A 25830-nucleotide genomic window follows, 5' to 3' on the forward strand; every position below is an offset into this window, starting at 1 on the left:
GTTCCAAGGCACCCACTTAAGAATTACAGGCTGCTGGATCTATTCAGGTTCATCAAGACCCTACTGCTGTTCACCACTGAGCCTACCTCTTTGCAAAGCCTTCTCTGTCACTGGACTAAAGATCTGATCCTTAAGAGTTTCACTTGTAATCATTAATACAACATTCAGGCTTTAGAAATTCCCCACTAAAAAAAAAAATTCTAATACATAACCAGCTTGTGGTGAAAGAACAAAATTACTTTACCAAGCCATAACATGAGTAATCTAGTGAAATATGTTATACTTCCAAGTTAATTAAATGCAAAACGTTAGGAAAGAGCCTACACTTGCTCACTCTTCTCCTCTGTACCAAACTATTTCTGCATTAACGGAGTTTGTGTGCCATCCTGTCCACCACAGTGTTTGAGGCAGATTCTTCTGCTAGAAAAACTCAAATGAAAGCAATTCAAGATCAATTGTTCTCTTTGAAAGGAAGGTTACAGCTGTCATTCTGATACCAACGTGTGTTGCGGTGTCTCTCTTCCATAATGCAGGATGTGGTTTCCATAGAAATATCTTCTTACATCAGTATATACAAACCCTCCAGTTATTCCCTTTTGGACATCTCATGCAATCCAATAAAATCTTTCCAGAGCAGGGGAATAACTAGGCTCAACTACTACTTAATTACTTGGTGAGAAGAAAAAGAAAAGGACAATTAGCAAACTCAAGCTTTATTTAAAACAAAACACAGGATGGTGAACATGTGTCTTGCAAAATAATTATCTCTTACCTGAAGAAATCTCTCCAGCATTACAATTATGTACAGTCAATTACAATTTTTAAGCCCACGCTGAGATTTTGCTGATTTTTGAAAGTCCAGTTATGGTATAATTCTGAACTGCTTGGTGGCCTTGTCTCCAACAAAGCCTGCAGGGCCTGCTCTTTTTCTGAATCCTTTGCATTGCTGAGTATTGCCTGCACCTTGTTCTAAGTCCTCTTGTTCAGGACCCTGTGAGTTTAGAGTCTCTGCTGCTGCTGCTGTGTCATCTTTTCTGTCTGTGGCATCTCCTGCCACTTTCCCAACACCAGGAATGTATTCAATGCCCTGAAATTAGAACCAAGACAGAGGGAACACCAAATTATACACAAACAACATAAACAGTGACTTGATCCTAATATAAAGTGCCTCTGTTAACCAAGGCCACCGTAAACATGCAAGGCAAGAAACTCAGCTGCATTGTTGTATAGAACAGCTTCATTTCTGCTGCTCTGTCTGAGTTCCCAGAAGTGTCAGCATAAAGAAAACTGGGAGTACAGGGAGCCTTGATCTGGCTGGGTGGGCTCTGAAGCCATGACCACAGCACATAACGCAAGACCGTGCACCACAGGGGCCAGTGCTGTCATAGCTCCCCCAGGAGACCCACGTCTGAACAAAACAAACTGATTTAATTGTGCGGCAACCAAAATGTACTGGGGAAACAACCCCTGCAGCTCTTTGTTTTGCTTCCACTCGTCTCTCCTTTTTCTTTATTACTTAAAAAAGCTTCATTACTGTCATTTGTTTTCTGAGATACATGTACCCCTACCTAGGTTTAGGCTTCATTCAAACCTCTCAGCCTGTTTTAGGCCTCCATCCTGCAAAAAACTAAGCACAGACAGATCTGCAGCTCAGTAGTGGGATAAAGCAATTAGGTCAGTAAAGAGCTTGCCTTACAGGTGTCACACTCAAGCCCCTGTATAGTCACAGGAAAAATCACAGTTCAGTTCAGAAAGCCACTGCATACGCAAACCTTGGAATTCGCTGTACGCCAGCTTGGTTACAGTTCCCTTGTCTCAGTAAGGATCAAACTAAAACATTTAGCGAAAACTATCCTGTACCCTTTAGCCTCTCAAACTACTATAGCTATATAAATTAGCTATATGAATCAATTATATGTGAATGTATATATATTATATAGCTATGATTACGTACATAAACCTATGGGCCAGTAGAAAAAAACATCTATAGTTGTTTGTGATGGTCTCTCATATTTAAACCTCACTACTTCACCAAAAAGGGAAAACGCCACCAATGAAAAAGAAAGTCATAAAATAGCAAATTAGTCACTGTACCTTACTCATCTAGTCCACATCTGATTGCCTGGGTTTACTGGTTTGAAAGCTCGCTTCAGCCTCTGGAGAAACGGGGTGAATAGTTTTGCCCCAGAAAGAGATTAAAAAGGAAAAAAAGTTAGCAGACTTCCATGGCAATTTTCATTTAAAAAACACACCAGAAAAAGCCACCTGAATGCTACCTTCAACCCTTTGTGCCTTCCTGTTGTTGATTAACAAAACCAGGGTGCCTGATGACACTACCACAAAAGACTAAGGTGAACAACTGTACTAGAAAGAAAATGTCTGTGTCTGTCTTAGCTTGAAAGTTCTGCTAAACAGACAATCCATTCACCTCTTACACCAAGAAAACCCATACCTCTTCCTCCCTTTCAGAAAATGCATTGCCATGGAAGTGCAAAATACTTTGATCAATTCAGATAAAGGATTATAAGCAATCATTTGAAATTTATTTTAATTCTTGCTCCGTCTGCTTATTTTTTGCATTAGCTTTACATTTACATGCTTTATGTATATTACTGACCTACTTCAAAACAGCTCAATTCACTGCCTGGTAGATTTAGCAACTAGGAGCAAATCACATTAAATGACTTCTGTTATTCCAATCAGCCCCAGAAGAGAAATGTCACTATGTTCCTGTTACTGAGACTATTTGCTGTAAATAAATCTCTCAGTTTTTCAAACAATAAGAATTAGCTCAGAATGAATGATTGCAGCTATGTGTGACAACATGCTGAAGATCTTTATTTTTATAGACATATGTATACCTGCAGAAATATACATGTATATATATGTCTATGTATTTGTGCACATCCAAACTGAAGTAGCAGTTGCAGTTTACCTGTACTGCCACTAGATGCAGCCACATAACCTTGCAAAATTTAAAATTTTGACCTCAGGGTTATGGAAACCTTTTTTGGAATATCTATGATGGCAGAATTCTTAAACAACATTAACAGTATTCAATCCTGAGTACTGGGGGGGGGGAGAAAAATGTAATATGAACGGAATTTTCAATTTTTCTTCTCAATAATTTTGTTCCAAAACATAGCATTGCAAATGTCGATGGGGATCTAAGAAATCAGGACAGAGTAAGACTTGTCTGTTTACATGGTTGTTGCTATAGATCCAGATTAGAGCTGACAACATTGAATTACATTGTGTTTTGCTTTCTACATAACAAAGCAAGTAGGAATGAAGCACTATGTTCCCAAGTGACCCCCTAAAGATAGAATCATAGAATAGTTTGGGTTGAAAGGGACCTTTAAAGGTCATCTAGTCCAACCCCCTGCAATGAGCAGGCACATCTTCAAATAGATCGGGTTGCTCGAAGTCCCATCCAACCTGACCTTGAATGTTTCCAGGGATGGGAATCTGCACCAGTGTCTCACCACCCTCATTGTAAAAAATGTTATCCTTACATCTAGTCTAAATCTACCTTCTTTTAGTTTAAAACCATTACTTCTTGTCCTGGTGCAACAGGCCCTGCCAAAAAGTTTGTCCTCATCTTTCTTACAGGCCCCCTTGAAGTACTGAAAGGCTGCTATAAGGTCTCCCCAGAGCCTTCTCCAGGCTGAACAACCCCGACTCTCTCAGCCTTTCTTCACAGGAGAGGTGCTCCAGCCCTCTGACCATTTTTGTGGCCCTCCTCTGCACCTGCTCCAACAGGTCCATGTCTTTCCTGTGCTGAGGGCTCCAGAGCTGGACGCAGTACTGCAGGTGAGGTCTCATCAGAGCAGAGGGGCAGAATCACCTCCCTTGACCTGCTGGCCATGCTGCTTTTGATGCAGCCCAGGATACGGTTGGCTTTCTGGGCTGCAAGCACACATTGCTTGCTCATGTCCAGCTTTTCACCCACCAGTACCCCCAAGTCCTTCTCAGCAGGGCTGCTCTCAATCCCTTCATCCCCCAGCCTGGATTGACACCGGGGATTGCCCTGACTCAGGCAGAGGACCTTGCACTTGGCCTTGTTGAACCTCATGAGGTTCACACAGGCCCACTTCTCAAGCTTGTCCAGGTCCCTCTGGATGGCATGTCCTCCCTTGGGTGTGTCAACTGCATCACTGAGTTTGGTGTTGTCTGCAAACTTGCAGATCGAAATGACTGTGTGTGTATGGAACACGTAAGCACACAACTCCAGTGGTTTCCATTCTATGCCACATCACTTTCGTCTCTGCGTCCCTACACCACAACTCTGGAAACACAAGCTTCTCTAAGTGTATGGTAAGCAGCACACTAGGTCAGATGATAAAGGATTCCTGCACTCAGAAAATGTTTCTGCTTTATCTACTATTAACAGATAGCATGAAGCCCTGGAAAATTCTCTTGTCATCTCCTCACCAGCTATCAGACAGAGCTATGCAGGAGTAACGCTGCCTCTAGGACAAAGCAAAACAAGGGAAACTCTCCCCCAGTTTTATCAGGCGTTATCTGTCCTGTACTCTCCCTTGGTATTTCTCCGGGTGCGTAATATGCACAGTACTGGGATAATACAAGCACAAGAAGCACACAAGTAGACTCCATATGTAAAACAGATATAATAAATGTATTACACACTGTTTTAAATACTGCTTTTATAGCGGGTTGATTTTCCACTGAAGATGGATGAAATAAAGCCTGTTCAGCACATTCAGTGTAAAGGAAAGCGATGCCCAGTGAGCTGTGCACCAGAGTGGAGAATATAATTTAAAAAGCAGATTTTTATTATATATTTTAGTGCCAAATTCACTTGCTTCTGTTCCCTTCCACTATAAAGATCACATTGCAATTCACAATCCATATAAATATATAAACACACACTCCCCATTTCTGGTTTATACTTGCCCCCCTTCCTCTTTTGTACATATGAGGGCTCTCATTTACGTGCAGAACTGGCCAAGGCAGTTTCCAGGCCTCACGTATATTTTTTACTGACAGCCACTCTTGTGGAATTATATTTACCCACGTTTGGGGTCGTTTTGCTTTGTTTCATTTTTGTAGAAGATGGCAAAAAGAAGAAACAAAAAAGAAAGTACACTCTCCTTCAGGATCCACTTTCTGCTTGCTGATCTGATCATAGTTCTGTTCAATTGCCACTGTGATGAACTGAGCAAGATGTATTAAAGGAAAGAGCAATACCAGGTTTTGTTGGTTTAAAGCATGAGGAACATAAATATAATGGCTTTAGAGGAACCCAGCCTAGGGCTAAATTCTGACTTAACTCTCCTGTGGGGTGCTGCAGACGAGATGAAATGCAATGTCTCAACTGAAGGTCCCCAAGCCAGTACAAAGCAGGATAGATGTGGGAAGGCATGAGAGCAATTCGCTCTGCAGCACTCCTCGCTGCACTTCCAGAAAGTGACAATGTGTGCCTTTCTTTTGGAACCTAGTGCTCATCACAGCTTGTGTGCATGCAGCAGAGGGGCCTGTCTGGATTCCCAAGCCAGCTGAACAGATTCCATCAACAAGATCCCCATAAGAACTGTCAAAAGGTTTTCTTACTCTGTCACTATCTTTTGTGAAGTAGGCAGAAAATGCTCGCAGCAAGAAGGATTTACCCTGTAGGAGAGTACTTTGAATCTTCCAAAAACCATAATGAAAATGTTTGTGTTTCCATCCAAGAATGGCATTGGCAGCAAATTGAAGGTAATTAAACACATTGCCCATTGGCCATACAAATTTATTCTTTGTAATAATTTCAGAGAAACAAACCCCTCTCTATAACCCAGACACTGTGTTGTGCAACAGGAATTTTTTAGGCTAACTTCTGGCCTGCTGTAAGCGCACTGCAATGGGAGTTACAGCCACTTTCTGCCAAGACTGTGCTTTGTTCAGCATCTCTCAGATGCTCTGTATTTCAATTTCATTACCTCATAATTTCTAAGAATTGTCCTGTTTACTGGGAAAAGACCGGTGAACTGGACTGCACACTCAGTAGTTTCTCCATGTCCAAACAACAGAGAAACAACCTATCCATTATCACTACCTAACCCTTGATTTTATTTCTTATCTTTATGTAACTAACATGGCCAAGTTCACACTGTTTATTTTAACTCACTTCCTGCAGGGGATGACTCCATCTGAATTTTTAACCAGATATTCACTCGCTGGCTCCAATCTCCTGGTGCTTCCACCTCCCACAGTCGCTTCTGCTCCTCAGGATAAGTCTGCAAGAATTTCTGGCAAACTGAATAGGAGAAACCAAGGGGTAAAAGCATGAATGAGTGAAAAGTACAGTGGAAGAGCGAGTATATTCTATCCCGGAAATTCTCTCAGACCTACTTTCATTAGTTCCTTGGGAAATCTTTTCTTCTCTCTTCTCATCTTCCTTTTTTTTTTCTTCTTTTAGCTGGGGCTTTTAGGAAAAGTCTATGTGGAATGACCTAAACAGGCACAAGTGAATCCTGTCCATCGGCTTCAGTCTAGCTTACTTCCTTGTGAGCGCAGAAACACAGGACTTGAAATGACTTACTGAGCCACCTTCTTCTGGCACTGCATCACAGAACTATCTCCAGACACTTAGTAGGTTTTAGACTAACAGCAGTGCAGGTTTTTCAACCCTCACTACTCCCAAATGAAAGGTGGGGCCAATACCATCCTCCATTTTTCTACTGCTACCCCATACTCCGTTGCTGGGGTTCATTTATTTCTTTGGGTGTGGAAAACGGGACATAGGAAGAACTAACAGAGGAATAACAGGGATACCTGTGTCAGATGTATGATCGCCTTGAGAAACCATATTCCCACAGATTCCTGTTGCTGTCAGTACACACCGAACATTAATATAATTTGGATAAACAATCAAATTTAGGTTTCCTTATGTTATCAAACTGAAATCTGTCTTATTTAGAGGTTTCCTTAGGATGTTCGCAGAGCCAAGAGGAGGCACATGTTGTAGGACAAAGAGTTAAGAAAATTTAATGGGACTTTCCTTAACCATTGTTCTATCAGTTCCATCAACTGTACTAAGACAGTAACCTGTAAACAACAGAAGTGTTTTCATGCTCTCCTCTCTCCATTCTGGTTCATCATACTGCAGAACGAATCTAGGTGGGACATTTCTCTTCAACATTCAGTTGAGTTTAACATTGGGATGTTGAAACCAAAACCCTAATTCTGATATGTAAACATTTGCCTCACAGCAATGAGCTGTCATTAATTTTATCCAAGGATATTCAAAGTAAATTAATTATTTCTATAAAAGCTGCTGAAAGTAGCATATACCAAAATTGAGATATATGTTAAATGGCTTTTTACTCCATTTTAGGCCTCTACAGCGCATTAAATAACATGCTAGTGAAAACTGCACATTTAGTACAGAAATTTAAAGGTTGCTTTTTTTTGTCAAAGTACAAGATTGTGGTTCCAATTAAATTTTAAAAAGGCAGTGACTTCAATATACTCAAAATTTAACTTACAGTATTAGTATTTTTATAAAAGTAGGACTTAGAGAACCTAATTAGAACATGATACGAGTCAAATTTATTCACTATTAACTCTAATCTTAGTTGAGATGAAAGCATAGTCTTGCAATATATCGCTAGCGTTAACACATAAACAATGCAGCTTTCTGATCCAGTGTCTAAACCATTGATGTTTATGTCTAAGCCATAGGAAAAATGGATATTATTGGGAGAAGAGAAAGAATGTTGTCAATACTATTCCTTCCTGAATTTAGAAGTAGAAGTACCTTAGAAACTCCTGGGGTACATTTCTACACATCAGGGTACATTTGTATACATTCAATGACACATACTACGAAGAGACATAACAGATATAGTCAAAATTTTGTTGACACTTATTAGGAAAAGGCTGTAAAGCCGTAAGTCAACAGCAACATCCCCAAAAAAATGATGGAAAAGACTTTATACCATACAGAGAGAAACTTCAGGGAAAAATGCTTTTCTAAAGAAAACAGTTCTACAAATAATGTGAGCACAGATATTGTCTGTAAATTTTACTAGCAAAACCAGAACTTCAACCTGAACACAGAGAAGATATATAACTACTTAATGCATAATGTAGGCTTGACAACATCTTATGATTCTTTTCCCTATGGTGTCAAATAAAATGAGTAGGTCACCGTCTAGAGTAATGACACGGTTCTATTTCTAAGTGAGACAGATAAGAATGCAAAATGTCAAACAAGCAGCATGAGTTTTATGCTTCTCATTGTCCTACATAAATACTGGCCTTTCTACAGGAAATTCCAGATGTTTCCAGAAAAGTAAACAGTTGCACACTAACAACAGTTCAGTTCAGACAAGTGCACTGAACTCTTACACAGTTAAGAAAATCCTACCAAGACCATACTGAAATTTATACATTATACATGACCCTTACCTAACGCTTCCACATCAAATGATTTACCTTGATACATTGCAGCAGAAATAGGGCAGCTGATCCCCAAGGCATCCTCAGCCACGAAAGACTGACAGAAATCACGCAGCATTTTCATCCCTAGGCCACCTCTTCTGTACTTTCTCCGGACGAATATAGTATCCAAAACCGGCAGCAAGTAACATTGACCGGTTGCATCATCACATAGGCTCCCTGAAAGCAGACAGTAAAAAACAGATGAATTTGAAAACAGAATTGGTATTGCTGCACTAACCGCTGTGTGATTCTAGCCACAAATACTGCCCTGATACCTTTCTACGGGCTATGAGGATGACCCCAACTGAAGTACATTTGCATGGACAGTAAAACACCTCCCAGGATGAAGATTTGTGCCATCAAACTGAGAGGGCCTGCTTAACATGTGGTTGACAGGTCTCATCACAGTATTTTCCAGACTCTGATTCTTCATAACTGGACCATCTAGGTACACAGGCAACATACCTAGGAAAGTTCACTGAAAAGATATAACTGGGCTATAGCCAGAGAGGCATAAATATTCTGAATGTAATCTCAGGATATACCTTTAGCTTTTGGCTATTCTGGTAAATCACCCCACAAACTCTTTTCATGAAATACACTGAATCACACAACGCAGTATGATCTAAATGCTCAGAAGGTCTATACTGCCTGATGCAGCTGGGCAGTGGAGAATGATTCCAGAGAAAACTCCCAACACTGTTTAAGCTAACAATTTCATAATGACTGCAGGGAGAGAAGAGAGGCTCTCTTGGCCTCTGCATACATTGCTGTGATGCCTCCCCAAATGGTATGATAATACTCTGAAGTATGAAACTTGACTGGCCTCATCATTTACACCTCTTTTCTGACTTCTACTGGTCAGAGTTATACAACCCTTCTACTGCATATTCAGTCTCTGATCTCCTAGTTCAGTAAATTCTGTAGGCAGCTGTACAAAAGAATACTTCCTCTCTTTCAGTTGCTGTTATCTGTCAACACATACCCAGAAGTCATCTTCAAACCTTTGTTGGTAAGAGAATCACACAAAAAACATAAGTGTTGGGGTTGCTCCACCTGAAACTGGAAACAGATCCCTAACTGCTTACACTTGCAGTGACTCCAGGCCAGAGGAAGGGAAGTCCATCACTCGGCTCCTTCAGAAAACAGAGCAGAAGCTGGGCAGCCACAACCCAGCACATAACAAGGAGGCAGATGACTTCCCAAAGAGAAAGAACTATGTCTGAGAAAGCACTGAGTAGAATCCAAGCGATAGCTAAACTCACGGCAGCAGCTTAGATTCAACCTTACACTGCAGCACACAAAAATCATGCCTCTGCAGGAAGATGAGTGTAGACATTAATTAAGGCGTTTGGGTATGAAGCCATAAACAACTGAGTGATGCATTTTAAGAAAGTACTGTAAGCACTCCTTTGTAAGTCACTTGATTTCTACTGAGTGGTAATTTATCACATGTATGTGCTTCTAGTCCATCGCTTGAACTGCTACTATCGGTGTTAAACTAGGGTTTTCACTCAGGGACAGTCCTTGCTAATAAACACATTAAGTCAGTCACTTGAAATCATGGGGACATGACATAATGCTCTACACGTGGACAAAATACAGACTCAAGTATAAGCGTCCGAACTATTAAAACCCAGTTCTCAGTGAAAACTATAAAAAAAAAAAAATTAGAACCAAGGATTTTGCAATCATGTATGGTAAACGCAAACTGGAGTCAAGAGAAAGTTGATTAAGAACAGACATTCAGGGTCCAAAATTTTAATGTTCACCCTAAACAACTTAGGGTCCTATTGCATGAGGTACATTAACAGTTCAGTGTACAACTTCCATTCAGTGTAGAATACCATAAAAACAGAACTTCAAACTACTTGACAGCATAAGCATTCAACCCTGAAATGAATGACCAACATCAGCTCACCAACTACCTACATATAGGACAAGGTAACCACAGAAACATCTCGCTGATTTATTTTCATTTTTAGAAAATATTTACAAAAATTTTATGCTGTTTCTATCTGGGTACATGGCAGTTTAAATAGAAATGGATATCCAGGCCTTTGTAACACAAAAAGATTACATTTTCTTACTTTGTTGCATAAATCTCACCAAGATCTTCTTGGTTTTCTTTCTTACCACTTACTAGTGTACCACTCAGTCTAGTTTTCAGTATCCTGAGACATGAAACTTTCATTACTTCACTAAGACCTATTTCATAGTTTCACAGATCTCCTACTGAATGGCTGTTCCTAAATTCCAGTATAGGACTTTTACTTAACAGATCCATTCTTAATTTATCCCATTGACAATACCTATCTTAAGCTGACATCTACTCCCGTTCCTTGAGTTAGTGTCTAGTACCTTTTGCTTACAGTCTCTATGCCTGACTATGATTACTCTCTTTTCTAGGATAATTCAGCAAAGCATACACGACTATATTTCATTCTAGACCATGATTTGCCAAGGCTGTAGCTCTCCATTTAGCAAGAATCCACGTCACACATACTCAGCCATACAACAAGAGTATGTAGCTACATAACCAATCCATTCACATCCCTGCTTAATCAAAGTGCAGGCTTAACTTCAAACACATGTTCAAGCACATTGTTGGAAAAGGATGGTTTGTGGTGGTGTTTATAACCTTTCAATATTTGTAACACATGATGGGTAGTTACTCTTTTTTCAAGAGCCAAAAAATTGAGTATATCCCCAGTCCCATTGTTAGCTGCCAGCCCAACAGAGATGTTGGATTCCAGCAGTGTTGCACCATACATTCTAAGAAAGGGACAAATTTTTCCTAATGAAGTCAATAGCTTTAAGAATTCCTGCATGTTGCAAGTGTCCTTATAAGTTTATTATTATCTCATATAGTCTGACTCCTATAAATCCTGATGAGACTGCTGTGCAGCAATCCCAGGAGCTGAGTGATTTATGTCTGTGCTCCTAATTTTGTGTTGAGAAGACGACAAAACCTTGTAGTGTCTAAAGGCACTGTAAATAAAGAAACCATGAAGCCATTCTTCACCTTGTCCCTGGGAAACATATTAGAAGAGTCATAGCCCACAACCATTTGAAATAAAATAAACAAACAAACCAACCTTTGGAACAAAGGTCACTTTGTCTCTGGTTCCCATCCAATAGCAAAGAGGTTACCGTAAGCTAATGGTGGCCCAGAGGTGACCACTAGGCTGTCACACATTTGGTTCAGAGGTTTGGTTCATTGTTGAAACACACAAACAGACTAAGTTTTGAGGTGAAGGAGGAGACAGGGAAAATAAGGGCATTGGCAATGGAGATGGAAGTATTCATACAGTCTGCCCTTTGAAAGCCTTTGATGTGTTTGGTTAGGTCACGAGTGCCAAATGACCAACTTATGAGCCAGCAAAATGGTAAACAGATATTACAAGGGCAGGAAAGCAGACAGCCATTAGCATTCCCAAAGAGCCACAAACCAGAAAAAAAAAACAACCCAGACCCCACATCCAACAGACCCAAACAAAACAAGGTTGTACATACTGACTATTTCCCTGCTGAACAAGTTGGCTTGGCACACACATGTTTGGACAGGCCTTAAGCAGGCTGAGTGCTTGTGTAAAGGGTGGGGAATATTTCTGCTGAATAGAACCCAAGGTCAACCCATTGTGTGAGTTTGTATGTGAGAAGGGGAACAAAGGTTCTGGCTTCAATAAAATTAAATGAATTCATGTCTTGACTGGTATGTAGTCATTTAATTTTTATTACAGCCAGAACCTTCAGTCTGCCTCAGAAATGCACATTAAAAATATCATTGCTAGAAAACAGAGGGAGAGAAAAGCAATTATCCAACAAGATTTCAGCTAATTGTCTGTCAGGTTAACTTTAATTCTGATTTAATTTTTTTTTTCTTAAAGAAATGTATGCAATCAGTGAAAAATATTATCTTTTCAGGGATCTATTTCTAGAGAATACCACCTGGGCCACCAAAGTGTTAAAAGAAATTTGCAAAGGCTTATTTATATGAAGAAAGGTGTGAAATGGATTTTAGCTTGGGTAGCCACTTCCAAAGACCATCTCTAAGGCTCTGAGGTACCAAAAAGCAGAGACTGGGCCAGGGTTGCTTTGCTGCCTACTTTGTATCAGCTTAGATTTTTTGCGGTCAGGTGTCCCCAAAACGTGATTTGTGGAGCATCTCTGCAGAACGAATGAGAAGCCAACAATGCGTTTACTCCTGCTTCAGCTGCATGTTTTACAGCCTTCTTGGAGGACCCAGTTTTGTTAAGGCTGGTTTGACTGACAGCACAGAGAATACGATCTTTCTCCACAGTTTTACTACTAAGTTTTGACAAAAGGGACACAGTGAACTTAGGAAGGGATAAGCTTTGGCAATCTGACTCCTTTGCTTTTTGTACCACAGACAGCTTGGTCCACAACTGGGCAGCTCCTGTGTGTTACAGAAACAGGAATACATAACAGTAGGAAAAAAAAAGCTGAGCTCTTTTTTCTGTATATAAACAAGGGGGATTGTTCTGTTTTATTCTTAAAGGGACCAAGACATTGCTGGCTCATAGCATCCTCCAACTTCCTTACTGATTTATTTGCATGATGAATCTTCTACATTCTCCTAACATGTATGTGAAGGTGATAAAAGTCCATTTTCAGTAATTACTAATCTTCAGTAAATAAAAAAGAAAAACTTTCAGGGAATTACATGGTCTCATTGCACAAAAAATAGTGTCAGTAACCATGGTCATTAATCCTACATCACTACACAAAACACATTCTTTTTGAGGTTTTCACACAGATTTAGAGCACACCAAGGAAAAAATCTGAAAGAAATACTTAAAAGAATATAAAACAGATCTGAAAACCAACGTATCTATATGGAGGCTTTCTGCAAAAATATTGCATTTTCAGGTTGTTGTCTGCAAAGAAAGGTACAGGGACACAAAATTGACGTTTCCTGTTGTACCTTTAAGTAAGCACATTCAGTGAGGTCTAACTCCTCAGCTGTCTAATATGGAAGCCGCTGACATAGATAAAATTGGAGACATTTATCTTGGCACGTGACAAAGTGTCTTATCAGCCTCATTAGTGGCTTAGTACGTCTCATCAATCTTTAGTATACCCAGTGGTAAATGCTGCATGCCTGTCATTGGACAGGAATAGGCACATACCAGAGAAGCTAGGGTGATGATCTGTGTAGTCATGAATAAATTTTGTTTTAATAAAGGTGTCTAATGCTCACGAAAAGTGATAGCCTTGAAGAATGAGTCTTCTGTTTATCTACACAACAGGTGCAGGATGGTCAGAGTCAGTAGTTGCCAAATTGTCTCAAAACCTTGACTTGCAGTTACTGCGTCTCTGAGCAAGGCAGGTGCTCAGGACCATCTGTCCCTCTTTAGCTAGGCTATCGAAAGAGATCCAGTTAAGGATGTTCATAAGATGGATGGATGTGTGGAACTGGACCAAAATTACCAAGTTCACTTTGTACAGGCCACCTAGGAACTGGCAAATGGAAATGCCTTTACAATATTGCCAAGGCAGTTAATTGGAATCACTGAAGTCCATTGAAAATTTAGCTTGCATAACAGCACACTAAATCTGTAGCAAAGATAAAACAGACTCTCTCCTCCTTGGTCACCATTTCTCTGATTCAACCAGATGACTTATGTTTGAAATAGCCATGCTCCACAGATCTGTTCTGCCTTATTTGGCTCCACTGAAGTATGTTTTTTATCATACTATAGATAATGGAAAACTCACAGATGAGAAATACAGTTGAATACATCACCAGCATGAGAGTCTCAATTACCTAGTGAAGAAAACAAAACTATAAAGAATGGCCAGGTAATTGCACAGCAAGGAAATAAAAGGAATCAGAATCACACAGTGGGTACAGAAGAAAATAATTTCTTCCTAGGACCAGAAGCTGTAACAGAGGTCCAGCACAATATAAAGTCCTGTACTTAAAGCTGCTCCTACTAAATGTTCTGACCAGGACAGTAAAAGGAAAAAAAAAAACTTACATTATGATTATAAAAAAAAAATAAAAGTTTTTTAAAAATATCTAAAGCAACTATGTGAAATACAACTTCTAAGAGAAGATATTTATCTTAGCTTGGTTTGGGCCTAATAAATTCATGGCTCTTCTAGAAAGTAGAGAGAATAGGATCAGCCAGAGCATGGCTGGTATGAAACTGAAATCACAGAAGTTCAGAAAGAGTTACTATTTTCTAAATGCACACAGCAAATAGCAAAAAGGGGCAAAACCAATCACTTCCAAGCTTCCCGAAAAGGCTTTGGCAAAAGACTGCAGTAATTTGTGACACAGGCCAAAAACTAACAAATATAGCTGCCCAGAGAAAAAAAACACTGGCAACAAAAGACAGATGCTGACAAAGCTGGACTTGAAGAATCTGTATTTTATGTGGACCTGGTTTAAAACCAAACTGTGACTCTCAACTTACTCAGAAACAGTTTCAGCTTGGCTAATACTCCACCCATAACAGACTACTGTGCAAATTTGTTTTACTGAAGCATGAATCATTACAGCCCATACGAGTGTTTCTTTCCAAAAGCTTTGCTCGGAAATATTTATGGACTTAAAGGAAAACGTCCTATGACATCTGAAGTGTTTGCCAATTACAAACCACTTCATCAATATATTCACAGATATATACAAGATTCCTTTATCATAGGCTGAGACATGATTCATCATTGATAGTACAGTAGCATTGCACCAGCACAGTGGTGTACGAGCTACACCAGTGTGAACAAGGATTTTGCACATCCCAAAGCAGCAGAAGAGCAGAACATCTCTTACTGCTGCTGACCTTTGGGACTCTATCAGAGAAGGCACCATCAGTCTGTCCTCTGGAATCCAAAGCAATCCATATCTGTACTACTCTCAAGCTGTTTCTTACTCTCCCCTTTTTGACAGATGGCTACTGATTGCGGCTTGAACAATACATTTACCTCCATAGATACCAATTTCTCTATGTTTAAGCTGCTGGTATCAAGATGACACGTGTGGATCTTAAACACAGACTGGTAATCAGCTCCTAAATGGGGGATACGTACTCAACTGCATACCCAGAGTTATTTTAATGACGCCTTTTCCACTCTACACTGGTTAATAGTACCTGCATTAATACAAACTCTCTAATAAAAGACTAAAGCTTATACTGGTGCGAGTATCCCTAAAGAATCAAATACATTATTTCTTTCTATGCTAGTTAATCAATTAATGATGAAATCAATTAATCATCATGCTTTAAACTGGGAGTACCACAACTGGACAAAGCATTCCAGGACTGATCTAGCGCATACACTTTCCTCTACACAACCCAGCCACTGCTCCTTAGGCATCCAAGGATATTGCCACTTCTCGTCACCAGCCACTCCTGATACACTGGTTTTCCACTGTGAACTGGACTCCTTTTTTCAGATATCATTCTTTCCAGGATACAGTCCTCCATTCTGTGGGTAGGCCCTGCATTCTTTGTTCCTAGATGTACAACCTTCTACTTGGCTGCATTAAAGCATATTTTATTGGAATAAGCCAGTACTTCAGATACTGAGAATAGAGTTTGAGCCATCATGTTCAAATCAAAGTAGTATGGATGGCTTCCAAATTCTGGGAAGGTTTGTTCCCCAGATTCATTCTGAGAGAGATTTGATATAAAAATGTAAATGAGAGTCAGGATTATTTATACTGAAAGATAAACAAAAGGATTACATTTCTAGCTATTAGGAACCAATGGAAATGTGTCTCTAAAATGACCTTACCTTTCATCTTGACTGAGTAAAAGGCAACAGCCTCGCCATTCCTCCAGAGTATCTTGGCACACTCGGTGGCAGAGTGAGTTAGAAAGAATGCATCATTAGCTGAACTCCCTTCCAGCATTCCAAAAATAATGTAGTTCAGAACAAAGAGGACAATCCTTTCTCCAAATGTCTGGACCTTAGAGAACAAACAAAAACAGATCAAGCTGAGAACAGTATTTTGCATTTCATAAAAGGCTTCAAAATTAAAATGGGCCGGGAAGGAGGAGGTAAGGGAACATGTACACTTAATTTGGGGAAAATACCTCATGAATTGGTTCAGCTAGAATAACAAAAACAGTTTTTTCCAGTGTTCCACCCTCTATCCAGAGGGCATAGAATAATTTAGTAACAGTTTATAAAGCTTGACATATCTCCTGTTGTCACAGGGAGGAATTCTAAAGCAGCAGGAAAAGAAGTATCTTGATTGTAGTCACAGCAAACTAGTCACAGATTTGGAAACAGGATCAAATCAATCTAATTCTATCCAAAAGAGAAAGAAAGACAGGATTCACTGTGTTATCCTGGTCACTTCTCCCCTATTACCTGTCTTGCCACAGCATCAAAGAACTTTAGTGGGCTAGGATCTTACTGAGGTAGACACTACATAAAACAGAGAATAAACAGTCTGTCCCAAACATCTTATAATCTAAGTGTTAGATGAACAATTAGTTTTTATGCCGTGCTTCTTACTAGACAACCAACAGGACAGGGAGATGGGGGAATATAAAGGAACAAGACCATTGTCCTGGTTTGGCTCAAACCAGGCCAAATAGTCTTAGAGAACCCAAGGTCACTGCTTACAAGTAAAGAGCCGAAGGGGGTTGTACCTGCAGGGAGTAGTGGACGGGGCAGGTGACCCAGGATTGACCAGCAAGGTATTCCATCCCATACATGTCATTCTCACTTTCCTGTTTATCACTAACCCACTGCCTCCTGGAGGTGGGGCCCAGGAGGGAGGGGCCCTCCTGTCTCCCACTGATTGGTACCAGCTTTGCCAAATCTCCAGTTAAAAGCCTGCAGGTGTGATGGCAGTGGAGCTTTTGCATTTTGCTCTCTGTCTGTGCTGGGGGGAGGTACTGCCTTTTGCCCTCTGCCTGTACTGGGGGGAGCAACTCTGCCTGAGGAGGATTTCCAAGCTCTTGATCTTGGTTTTGTACATATTTGTATATATTTGGTTATTTCTGTTATTATTGTTATTATATTCTTTTTCATTTATTATAGTTTATTAAACTGTTTTAACTTTCCAACCCATAAGTCTCTCTCCCTTTTCCCTTTCCCTTTCCCTTGGGGGGGGGGAGAGGGTTAACAGAGAGCATCTGCCACCTGGTTAATAGCTGGCCCAGCTTTAAACCGTGACAGATTTATTGGTGCCCAACGTGGGGCTCGAAAGAAGCTCCAACAGGTTGCTGTGATAAGTTGAATCCTGGCTCTGGTGGGAGGAGACCCGGAGAGCTCAGCTGAGAGAATATCAGATTTCTTCCTTTGAGATTTACGAGGGGTTGGAAAGTTAAAACAGATAGTGAAGATGGTGATGTCATTTTTGAATGCTGTGTTATCTCATCTTTTTATGGAGTTTCTTTCACAATTGAGTATTGCAATGATGCCTTACCTGCCGTGGGCACTGTGTTATTGCTTGCTTCTTATGAATGTTTACATGCAGTTTAGCAGTGGGCGCTGGTCGAAATGTATTGTTTTGGTATGGGGTTTGATACTGATTTATGCTGTGATAAACTGGGCAGTTAATATTCCGATCTCTTATCTCTATGACACAATGATGGGCAGCTTTAATCGCGAATCAGTAGCAGCAACTTCATCTGCACGCTCCAGGCGCCCTTTAGCTGATTCTGTTAATGATTACACTTCCAGTTTTACTTTGGGAAATAGTACCTTCTCCTTTTCTGCCAAGCTGATTCCACTAGATTTTGCGAAATTAGGATGGTGCTGTCTAGGTGGCATGTTTTTATTTTTGGTTGTCCTGAATGTGTTTCTGATGTGGGATAAGATTAAATATCGGTGCAGGGACAGTTGTAGGTGTTATGCAGCCACCTCAGATCCTACAGTGTGTACGGCTGCTACAGCCACTCAACCCACTGAAACCTTGGCAGCCTGTACCACAGCTGCTACACCCCCCAAGATGGCCACTGCAGCTACTCAGACTCTCAGCACTCCCACGACAGCCACTGCATCTACTCAGACCCCAGCATCTATCGAATCTGTACCAATTGCTCCTGTAACCAGGAAGAAATACCAAAAGAAATCAGCTCGTGAAGAGAAGGATGATGACTCAGAGCCTTCTAAGACAGAGCCATCATATGACCCAGGTGAGGGCCCTTCTCAGGCAGAGTTAGGGCCCGACACAGATGGGGGTTCCCTTGATTGTCCTTTTAAAGCAGACCCATCACAGAAGAAAGGCCCTTCTAAAGCAGAACTATCACAAGAGGACTCGGACGTAGAGATAACCTACCACTCCTTATCCCTGAAGGACCTGAGAAATATAAGGAAAGACTTCAGCCGTTATGACAGTGAACCTATTATTACCTGGTTGCTCCGATGCTGGGATAATGGGGCAGACAGCATGCAATTGGATGGCAGAGAAGCCAGACAGTTGGGATCCCTGTCCAGAGATGGTGGTATTGATAAAGCGCTCGCAAGAAAGTCAAACACTGTCAGTCTCTGGAGGCGACTCTTGTCAGCTGTAAAGAGCAGGTATCCCTATAAAGATGATGTTATGAGTCACCTAAGCAAATGGACCACTATAGAAAAAGGTATTAACTACCTTAGAGAACTGGCTGTGCAAGAGATCATTTATAGACACCCACAGGACATTGTAGATCCTGTAGATCCTGATGAAGTGGAATGCAACCGATCCATGTTCCGGAAGGTTGTGAAGAATGCTCCACCGACATATACCCATACATTGTCAATATTAGTATGGGGAGAAGATGCTATGGCACGATCTAGTGTGGGCGAAATGGCTAACTGTATGCGACAGTATGAAGATAGTATTTCTTCCCCACTGCAGGCACGCATCTCGGCTGTGGAAAAACTGACTAAGGAGAACAAGGACTCATTTAAACAACTGTCAGACAAACTGTCCATGATCGAGAATAAACTTGACTCTCTACCTACACAGGCGCGCGTTGCAGCTGTTAAGAGAAAACGTTCTCCTACAGGACCAGCTCAAAGGAAAAGGAACACATCACGAGGTATCCTGTGGTTTGCCCTGCGTGGTTATGGGGAGGACATGAGCAGATGGCATGGACAACCTACCAGTACCCTACAGGCACGAGTACGTGAGTTGCAAGCTAAAAGAAATACCAGAGAGAATTTTTCTAGGAGGATGGCTGCTCCAGTTACCAGTGAGCAGGACCCCAGTCAGGGGAGATGGGCCTCAAATCACTTTTTCCCAAGTGTGAATAGGAGAAATGAAGGTCCAGTCCCTGTGAGCAGCATGAATCCATTTCTTAATTAGGGGGGCGCTGCCTCCAGCCAGGTGGAGGAGAGGGACAACCGGATTTATTGGACTGTGTGGATTCGATGGCCTGGCACATTAAAACCACAAAGGTATCGAGCCCTGGTAGACACTGGTGCACAGTGCACCCTAATGCCATCGGATCATAAAGGGGCAGAATCTATCAGCATTTCAGGAGTAACAGGAGGATCTCAAGTGTTATCTGTATTGGAGGCCGAAGTGAGCCTAACTAAAAATGAATGGAAAAAGCACCCCATTGTGACTGGCCCAGATGCTCCGTGCATCCTTGGCATAGACTACCTCAAGAGAGGGTATTTCAAGGACCCAAAAGGGTATAGATGGGCCTTTGGTATAGCAGCTGTAGAGACTGAGGACATTAAACAGCTGTCTACCTTGCCTGGCCTCTCAGAAGATCCTTCTGTTGTGGGGTTGCTGAAGGTTGAAGAACAACAGGTGCCAATTGCTACTACCACGGTGCACCGACGACAATATCGCACCAATCGAGACTCCCTGATCCCCATTCATAAACTGATTAGACAATTAGAAAATCAAGGAGTGATTACCAAGACTCGCTCACCCTTTAATAGTCCTATATGGCCAGTGCGAAAGTCTGATGGAGAATGGAGATTAACTGTGGACTATCGTGGCCTAAATGAAGTTACGCCACCGCTGAGTGCTGCTGTGCCAGACATGCTAGAACTTCAATACGAACTGGAGTCAAAGGCAGCCAAGTGGTACGCCACCATAGACATTGCTAATGCCTTTTTCTCTATTCCTTTGGCACCAAAGTGCAGGCCACAGTTTGCTTTTACCTGGAGAGGTATCCAGTACACCTGGAATCGACTGCCCCAGGGGTGGAAACACAGTCCTACTATTTGCCATGGACTGATCCAGACTGCACTAGAAAAGGGTGGAGCTCCAGAACATTTGCAATACATTGATGACATCATTGTGTGGGGTGATACAGCAGCAGAAGTTTTTGACAAAGGGGAGAAAATAATCCAAATTCTTCTGAAAGCTGGTTTTGCCATAAAAAGGGGCAAGGTCAAGGGACCTGCCCGGGAGATCCAGTTTTTAGGGATTAAATGGCAAGATGGGCGTCGCCAGATCCCGATAGAGGTGATCAACAAAATAACAGCAATGTCCGCACCAACTAACAAAAAGGAAACACAAGCCTTCTTAGGTGTTGTGGGTTTCTGGAGAATGCATATTCCAGATTACAGCCAGATTGTACGCCCTCTTTATCAAGTGACCAGAAAGAAGAATGATTTTCAGTGGGGCCCTGAACAACGACAGGCTTTTGAACAGATTAAACAAGAGATTGTGCATGCAGTAGCCCTTGGACCAGTCCGTACGGGACAAGATGTTAAAAATGTGCTCTACACCGCAGCTGGGGACAATGGTCCTACCTGGAGCCTCTGGCAGAAAGTGCCAGGGGAGACTCGAGGTCGACCCCTAGGATTTTGGAGTCGAGGATACAAGGGCTCCGAGGCCAATTACACTCCAACTGAAAAAGAGATACTGGCAGCATATGAAGGAGTTAGAGCTGCTTCAGAGGTAATTGGTACTGAAGCACAACTTCTCCTAGCACCTCGACTACCAGTACTAGGCTGGATGTTCAAGGGTAAGGTTCCCACTACCCATCATGCAACTGATGCGACGTGGAGTAAATGGATTGCATTAATTACGCAGAGGGCTCGAATAGGAAACCCTAATCGCCCAGGAATCTTAGAAGTAATCATGGACTGGCCAGAAGGCAAAGACTTCGGAATGCCACCAGAAAAGGAGGTGACACGTGCTGAAGAAGCCCCACCATATAATGAACTACCAGAGGATGAGAAGCAGTATGCGCTGTTCACCGATGGATCCTGCCGTCTTGTAGGAAAGCATCGGAAGTGGAAAGCTGCTGTATGGAGTCCTATACGACGAGTCACAGAAGCCACAGAAGGACAAGGTGAATCAAGTCAATTTGCAGAAGTAAAAGCCATCCAGCTGGCTTTAGACATTGCTAAACGAGAAAAGTGGCCAAGGCTGTATCTTTATACTGACTCATGGATGGTGGCAAATGCCTTGTGGGGGTGGTTAAAGCAGTGGAAGCAAAGCAACTGGCAGCGCAAAGGGAAACCTATTTGGGCTGCTAAATTGTGGCAAGATATTGCTGCTCGGCTAGAGAAACTAGTCGTGAAGGCACGTCATGTAGATGCTCACGTACCTAAAAGTCGGGCAACTGAGGAACATCGAAACAACCAACAAGCGGATCAAGCTGCTAAAGTGTTCCAAATAGATTTGGACTGGGAACACAAAGGTGAACTATTTTTAGCTCGGTGGGCTCATGACACTTCAGGTCATCAAGGGAGAGATGCAACATACAGATGGGCTCGTGACCGAGGGGTGGACTTAACCATGGACTCTATTGCACAGGTTATCCATGATTGTGAAACATGCGCCGCAATTAAGCAAGCCAAACGGTTAAAACCTTTGTGGTATGGGGGACGGTGGTTGAAATATAAATATGGGGAGGCCTGGCAAATTGACTATATCACACTCCCTCAAACCCGCCAGGGTAAACGCTATGTGCTTACCATGGTGGAGGCGACCACCGGATGGTTGGAAACATACTCTGTGCCCCATGCCACTGCCCGGAACACTATTCTGGGCCTCGAAAAGCAAATCTTGTGGCGACATGGCACGCCAGAGAGAATTGAGTCGGACAATGGGACTCATTTCAAAAACAGTCTCACAGACAACTGGGCCAAAGAGCATGGCATTGAATGGGTATATCACATCCCCTATCATGCACCAGCCTCTGGGAAAATTGAACGGTATAATGGGCTGTTAAAAACTACCCTGAAAGCAATGGGGGGTGGAACCTTTAAAAACTGGGATAAACATCTGGCACAAGCTACCTGGTTAGTTAACACCAGGGGATCTATCAATCGAGCTGGCCCTGCTCAGTCAGACCTTCTACATACAGTAGAAGGAGATAAAGTCCCGGTGGTGCATGAAAGGAATCTATTGGGAAAAACTGTCTGGATTCTTCCTGTAACGGGCAAAGGTAAACCCATTCGTGGGATTGCTTTTGCTCAGGGACCTGGATGTACTTGGTGGGTGATGTTGCAAGATGGTGAAGTCCGATGTGTCCCTGAAGGTGATCTGATTCTGGGTGAGACTACTTAATTTTGAACTGTATGTTGTTGCTGCATAAGTGTCTTTTAGGTTAAGACAGTGGTGATGCGACCGGAGCTAGCTTCATCAAGTGGCGTCCAGTAACCTCCTCGAGTCTGACATCTTTAACCTGCAACCCGTGGGCACGAACCATGACAAAAGAGAGACTGCTAGCCAGAAAGACTGCTGAGAGACTGCTAACCAGATGCAAACCCACAATCCTGAACCAAATGAACTTGATGGACTTTTTGCATAAAGATGAATCATAGACTAGTGATATGTATATATATATTTGAAAATGAAAAGGTAGTGGTGATCTGAGTATGACATGAATGGTATGGAATAAGGGGTGGAATGTCCTGGTTTGGCTCAAACCAGGCCAAATAGTCTTAGAGAACCCAAGGTCACTGCTTACAAGTAAAGAGCCGAAGGGGGTTGTACCTGCAGGGAGTAGTGGACGGGGCAGGTGACCCAGGATTGACCAGCAAGGTATTCCATCCCATACATGTCATTCTCACTTTCCTGTTTATCACTAACCCACTGCCTCCTGGAGGTGGGGCCCAGGAGGGAGGGGCCCTCCTGTCTCCCACTGATTGGTACCAGCTTTGCCAAATCTCCAGTTAAAAGCCTGCAGGTGTGATGGCAGTGGAGCTTTTGCATTTTGCTCTCTGTCTGTGCTGGGGGGAGGTACTGCCTTTTGCCCTCTGCCTGTACTGGGGGGAGCAACTCTGCCTGAGGAGGATTTCCAAGCTCTTGATCTTGGTTTTGTACATATTTGTATATATTTGGTTATTTCTGTTATTATTGTTATTATATTCTTTTTCATTTATTATAGTTTATTAAACTGTTTTAACTTTCCAACCCATAAGTCTCTCTCCCTTTTCCCTTTCCCTTGGGGGGGGGGAGAGGGTTAACAGAGAGCATCTGCCACCTGGTTAATAGCTGGCCCAGCTTTAAACCGTGACAACCATGTTGGTCATCAAGGTAAAAACTGGTGCCAATAAGCTTTATATGAATGCTGAAAAAGAAAATGAGAGTTTCCACAAATAATGACAACTTAACTCTTCTCAGTGAGCTAGAAGGGGCAAGTTTTCTATTTTCAGATATTTTTTCATTCTTTGTTGATACAGCAGGTGCTTGAAAGCCTGGAAGCCTGTGTTTCTGCCCCAAGTTCTATCTTGCAAGGATTTGTATCTCCAAATCCCTTCAGTTCAGTTACCCACAAAAAGCCTGCTTAATTCAGTAAATAATTAAACTCTATGTATGGCAGATATTAGAGAAAGATGATAAAGGAACAGAATCATTAAGGACCAAAGCTGGACACAGAGGGCTGGGTAGGAAACAGAACTGACTTAACAGCCTCATGGCAACACAAAGATCACATGCAGTAGGCATCTAACTTCCTAGTTGAAAAGAGACTACAGGCTACCCAAATCTCTCAAATTATGAAAAAGTAGTTGTATCCTACTAAGATGATTTATTTGGAAAAAGAATTACAGATATAAAATCTCTTAAATAACAACGATTTCATAAAATGAACACAATATAAACATTATCCGAGGCAAAAAAAATCATAACTAGCTCGATAAGACGTTGTTCCAAAGGGTAGTAACACCTCCCATCAGACAGTCAGTCAAGCAACACTAATGTGAAGAGTTAGTAATGTAGTAATTCGGTTTATCTGATTATTCCTTTAGTAGGCAGTGAGGGTAAACTAAAAACAAAACCTAATAAATCCCACAGATGAATCATAAACTGCATGCAGAAAATTGCTTAGAGAGGGTTAATGCGCATGTCACTGTGCACTGGGAGACATGTGAAGTACTTGGTGAGCCGCACAGCCCAGATCCCATAGGTTATAAAGCATGAGCTACAGGAGACCAGAGACAATTACATATGATTGTTCTAGCTGGGAAGTTCCAGGGTAAAGGCAGCTGTTTACGATAGCATCCTTACCGAAATGAGTCCATCTCTAGAAGGATCAGCCGTCTTTACTACATCTTCAACAGGCCACCAACACTGGTTCAAATAAACTGCTAAAACTACAAAAAGAAAAAGACAGGGGAACACATTACCTGCAAATAAATACCAAGTTGGTTCTGAACCTTTCCACAAGCAGCCTTAGATCTACTTCTCCCTCCAGCTAACTCCAGTTTGAGCTGCTGTAAGACAGCAGAACAACAATTGTATTTCAATTTCATCTCCATGTCCCTTGATACCCAATTTTCAGTACCGCACAAGGCATCAAGTGAAGGTAATTTTTCTCAGCAACTGATGTGACTTTGGTGTGACAACCTGTGTGCCGTATGAATAAAGCACTTCCTACATAATATCTTTTCAGTAGCAGTAAGCTTGAGTGGCATTTGGGACAGAGAGCGCTACCTAGCTAAAGGTTACATTTTTGAAGTTTCTTTCAGACTTTCCCCTGTTCACACACATACACGCCCATATTTGCACCCATGCAAGTCAAACACAAAAGTTTTCATATCCACTTTATCAAATAGCTTTTCAGCTGCCTCTGTGATTGAATTTCTGTATATCTGTACCTTTAGAGTATAGACTCCTAAATCTCTGCGTGGACAGATATTTACAGAAGTTCAAATGCATACAGAGAGGTTTCTATCAACAAAGGACAGACATACGCACACATAAGTAAGATACACTTTGCCCTGAAGCAAAAGTGTATGTCCAACCTACACATAAGTCAGGTGTAGGTGCTATGCAGAACTTGCACCCCGCTCCTTCCCATCCCTCCTTAATTTTTCACATATGCAGAAACAAGTATTTAAACCCCACTCCTACATCTTCATCTACAAAATTCATTGCCTGCAGTTAGATTTACAAGAGAAACACTGAAGCAGCAACAGTGACGCTGAAATTGCTTCCCAGCCCTGTTCAGAAAGAAAAGTTTTAACACAGGGTCATTTCAAATGACATAG

General features: G+C 41.7%; 1 protein-coding gene across 1 annotated transcript in view; it reads right to left on the reverse strand.

Moving 5' to 3' along the window:
- Positions 1 to 711: 711 nt before the first annotated feature.
- The window catches only part of LOC137668795 (protein FAM169B-like), a 47758-nt gene continuing 22639 nt past the window's right edge, over positions 712 to 25830 (reverse strand). Inside the window, 6 exon segments of the mRNA XM_068410588.1 lie at positions 712 to 1087; positions 2095 to 2156; positions 6131 to 6259; positions 8443 to 8625; positions 16216 to 16390; positions 24848 to 24933. Of these exon segments, the coding sequence (XP_068266689.1) occupies positions 863 to 1087; positions 2095 to 2156; positions 6131 to 6259; positions 8443 to 8625; positions 16216 to 16390; positions 24848 to 24933 (860 nt within the window). The 3' untranslated portion in view covers positions 712 to 862.

The sequence above is a fragment of the Nyctibius grandis genome, chromosome 11 (genome assembly GCF_013368605.1).
Source record: "Nyctibius grandis isolate bNycGra1 chromosome 11, bNycGra1.pri, whole genome shotgun sequence".
Taxonomy (NCBI): domain Eukaryota; kingdom Metazoa; phylum Chordata; class Aves; order Nyctibiiformes; family Nyctibiidae; genus Nyctibius; species Nyctibius grandis.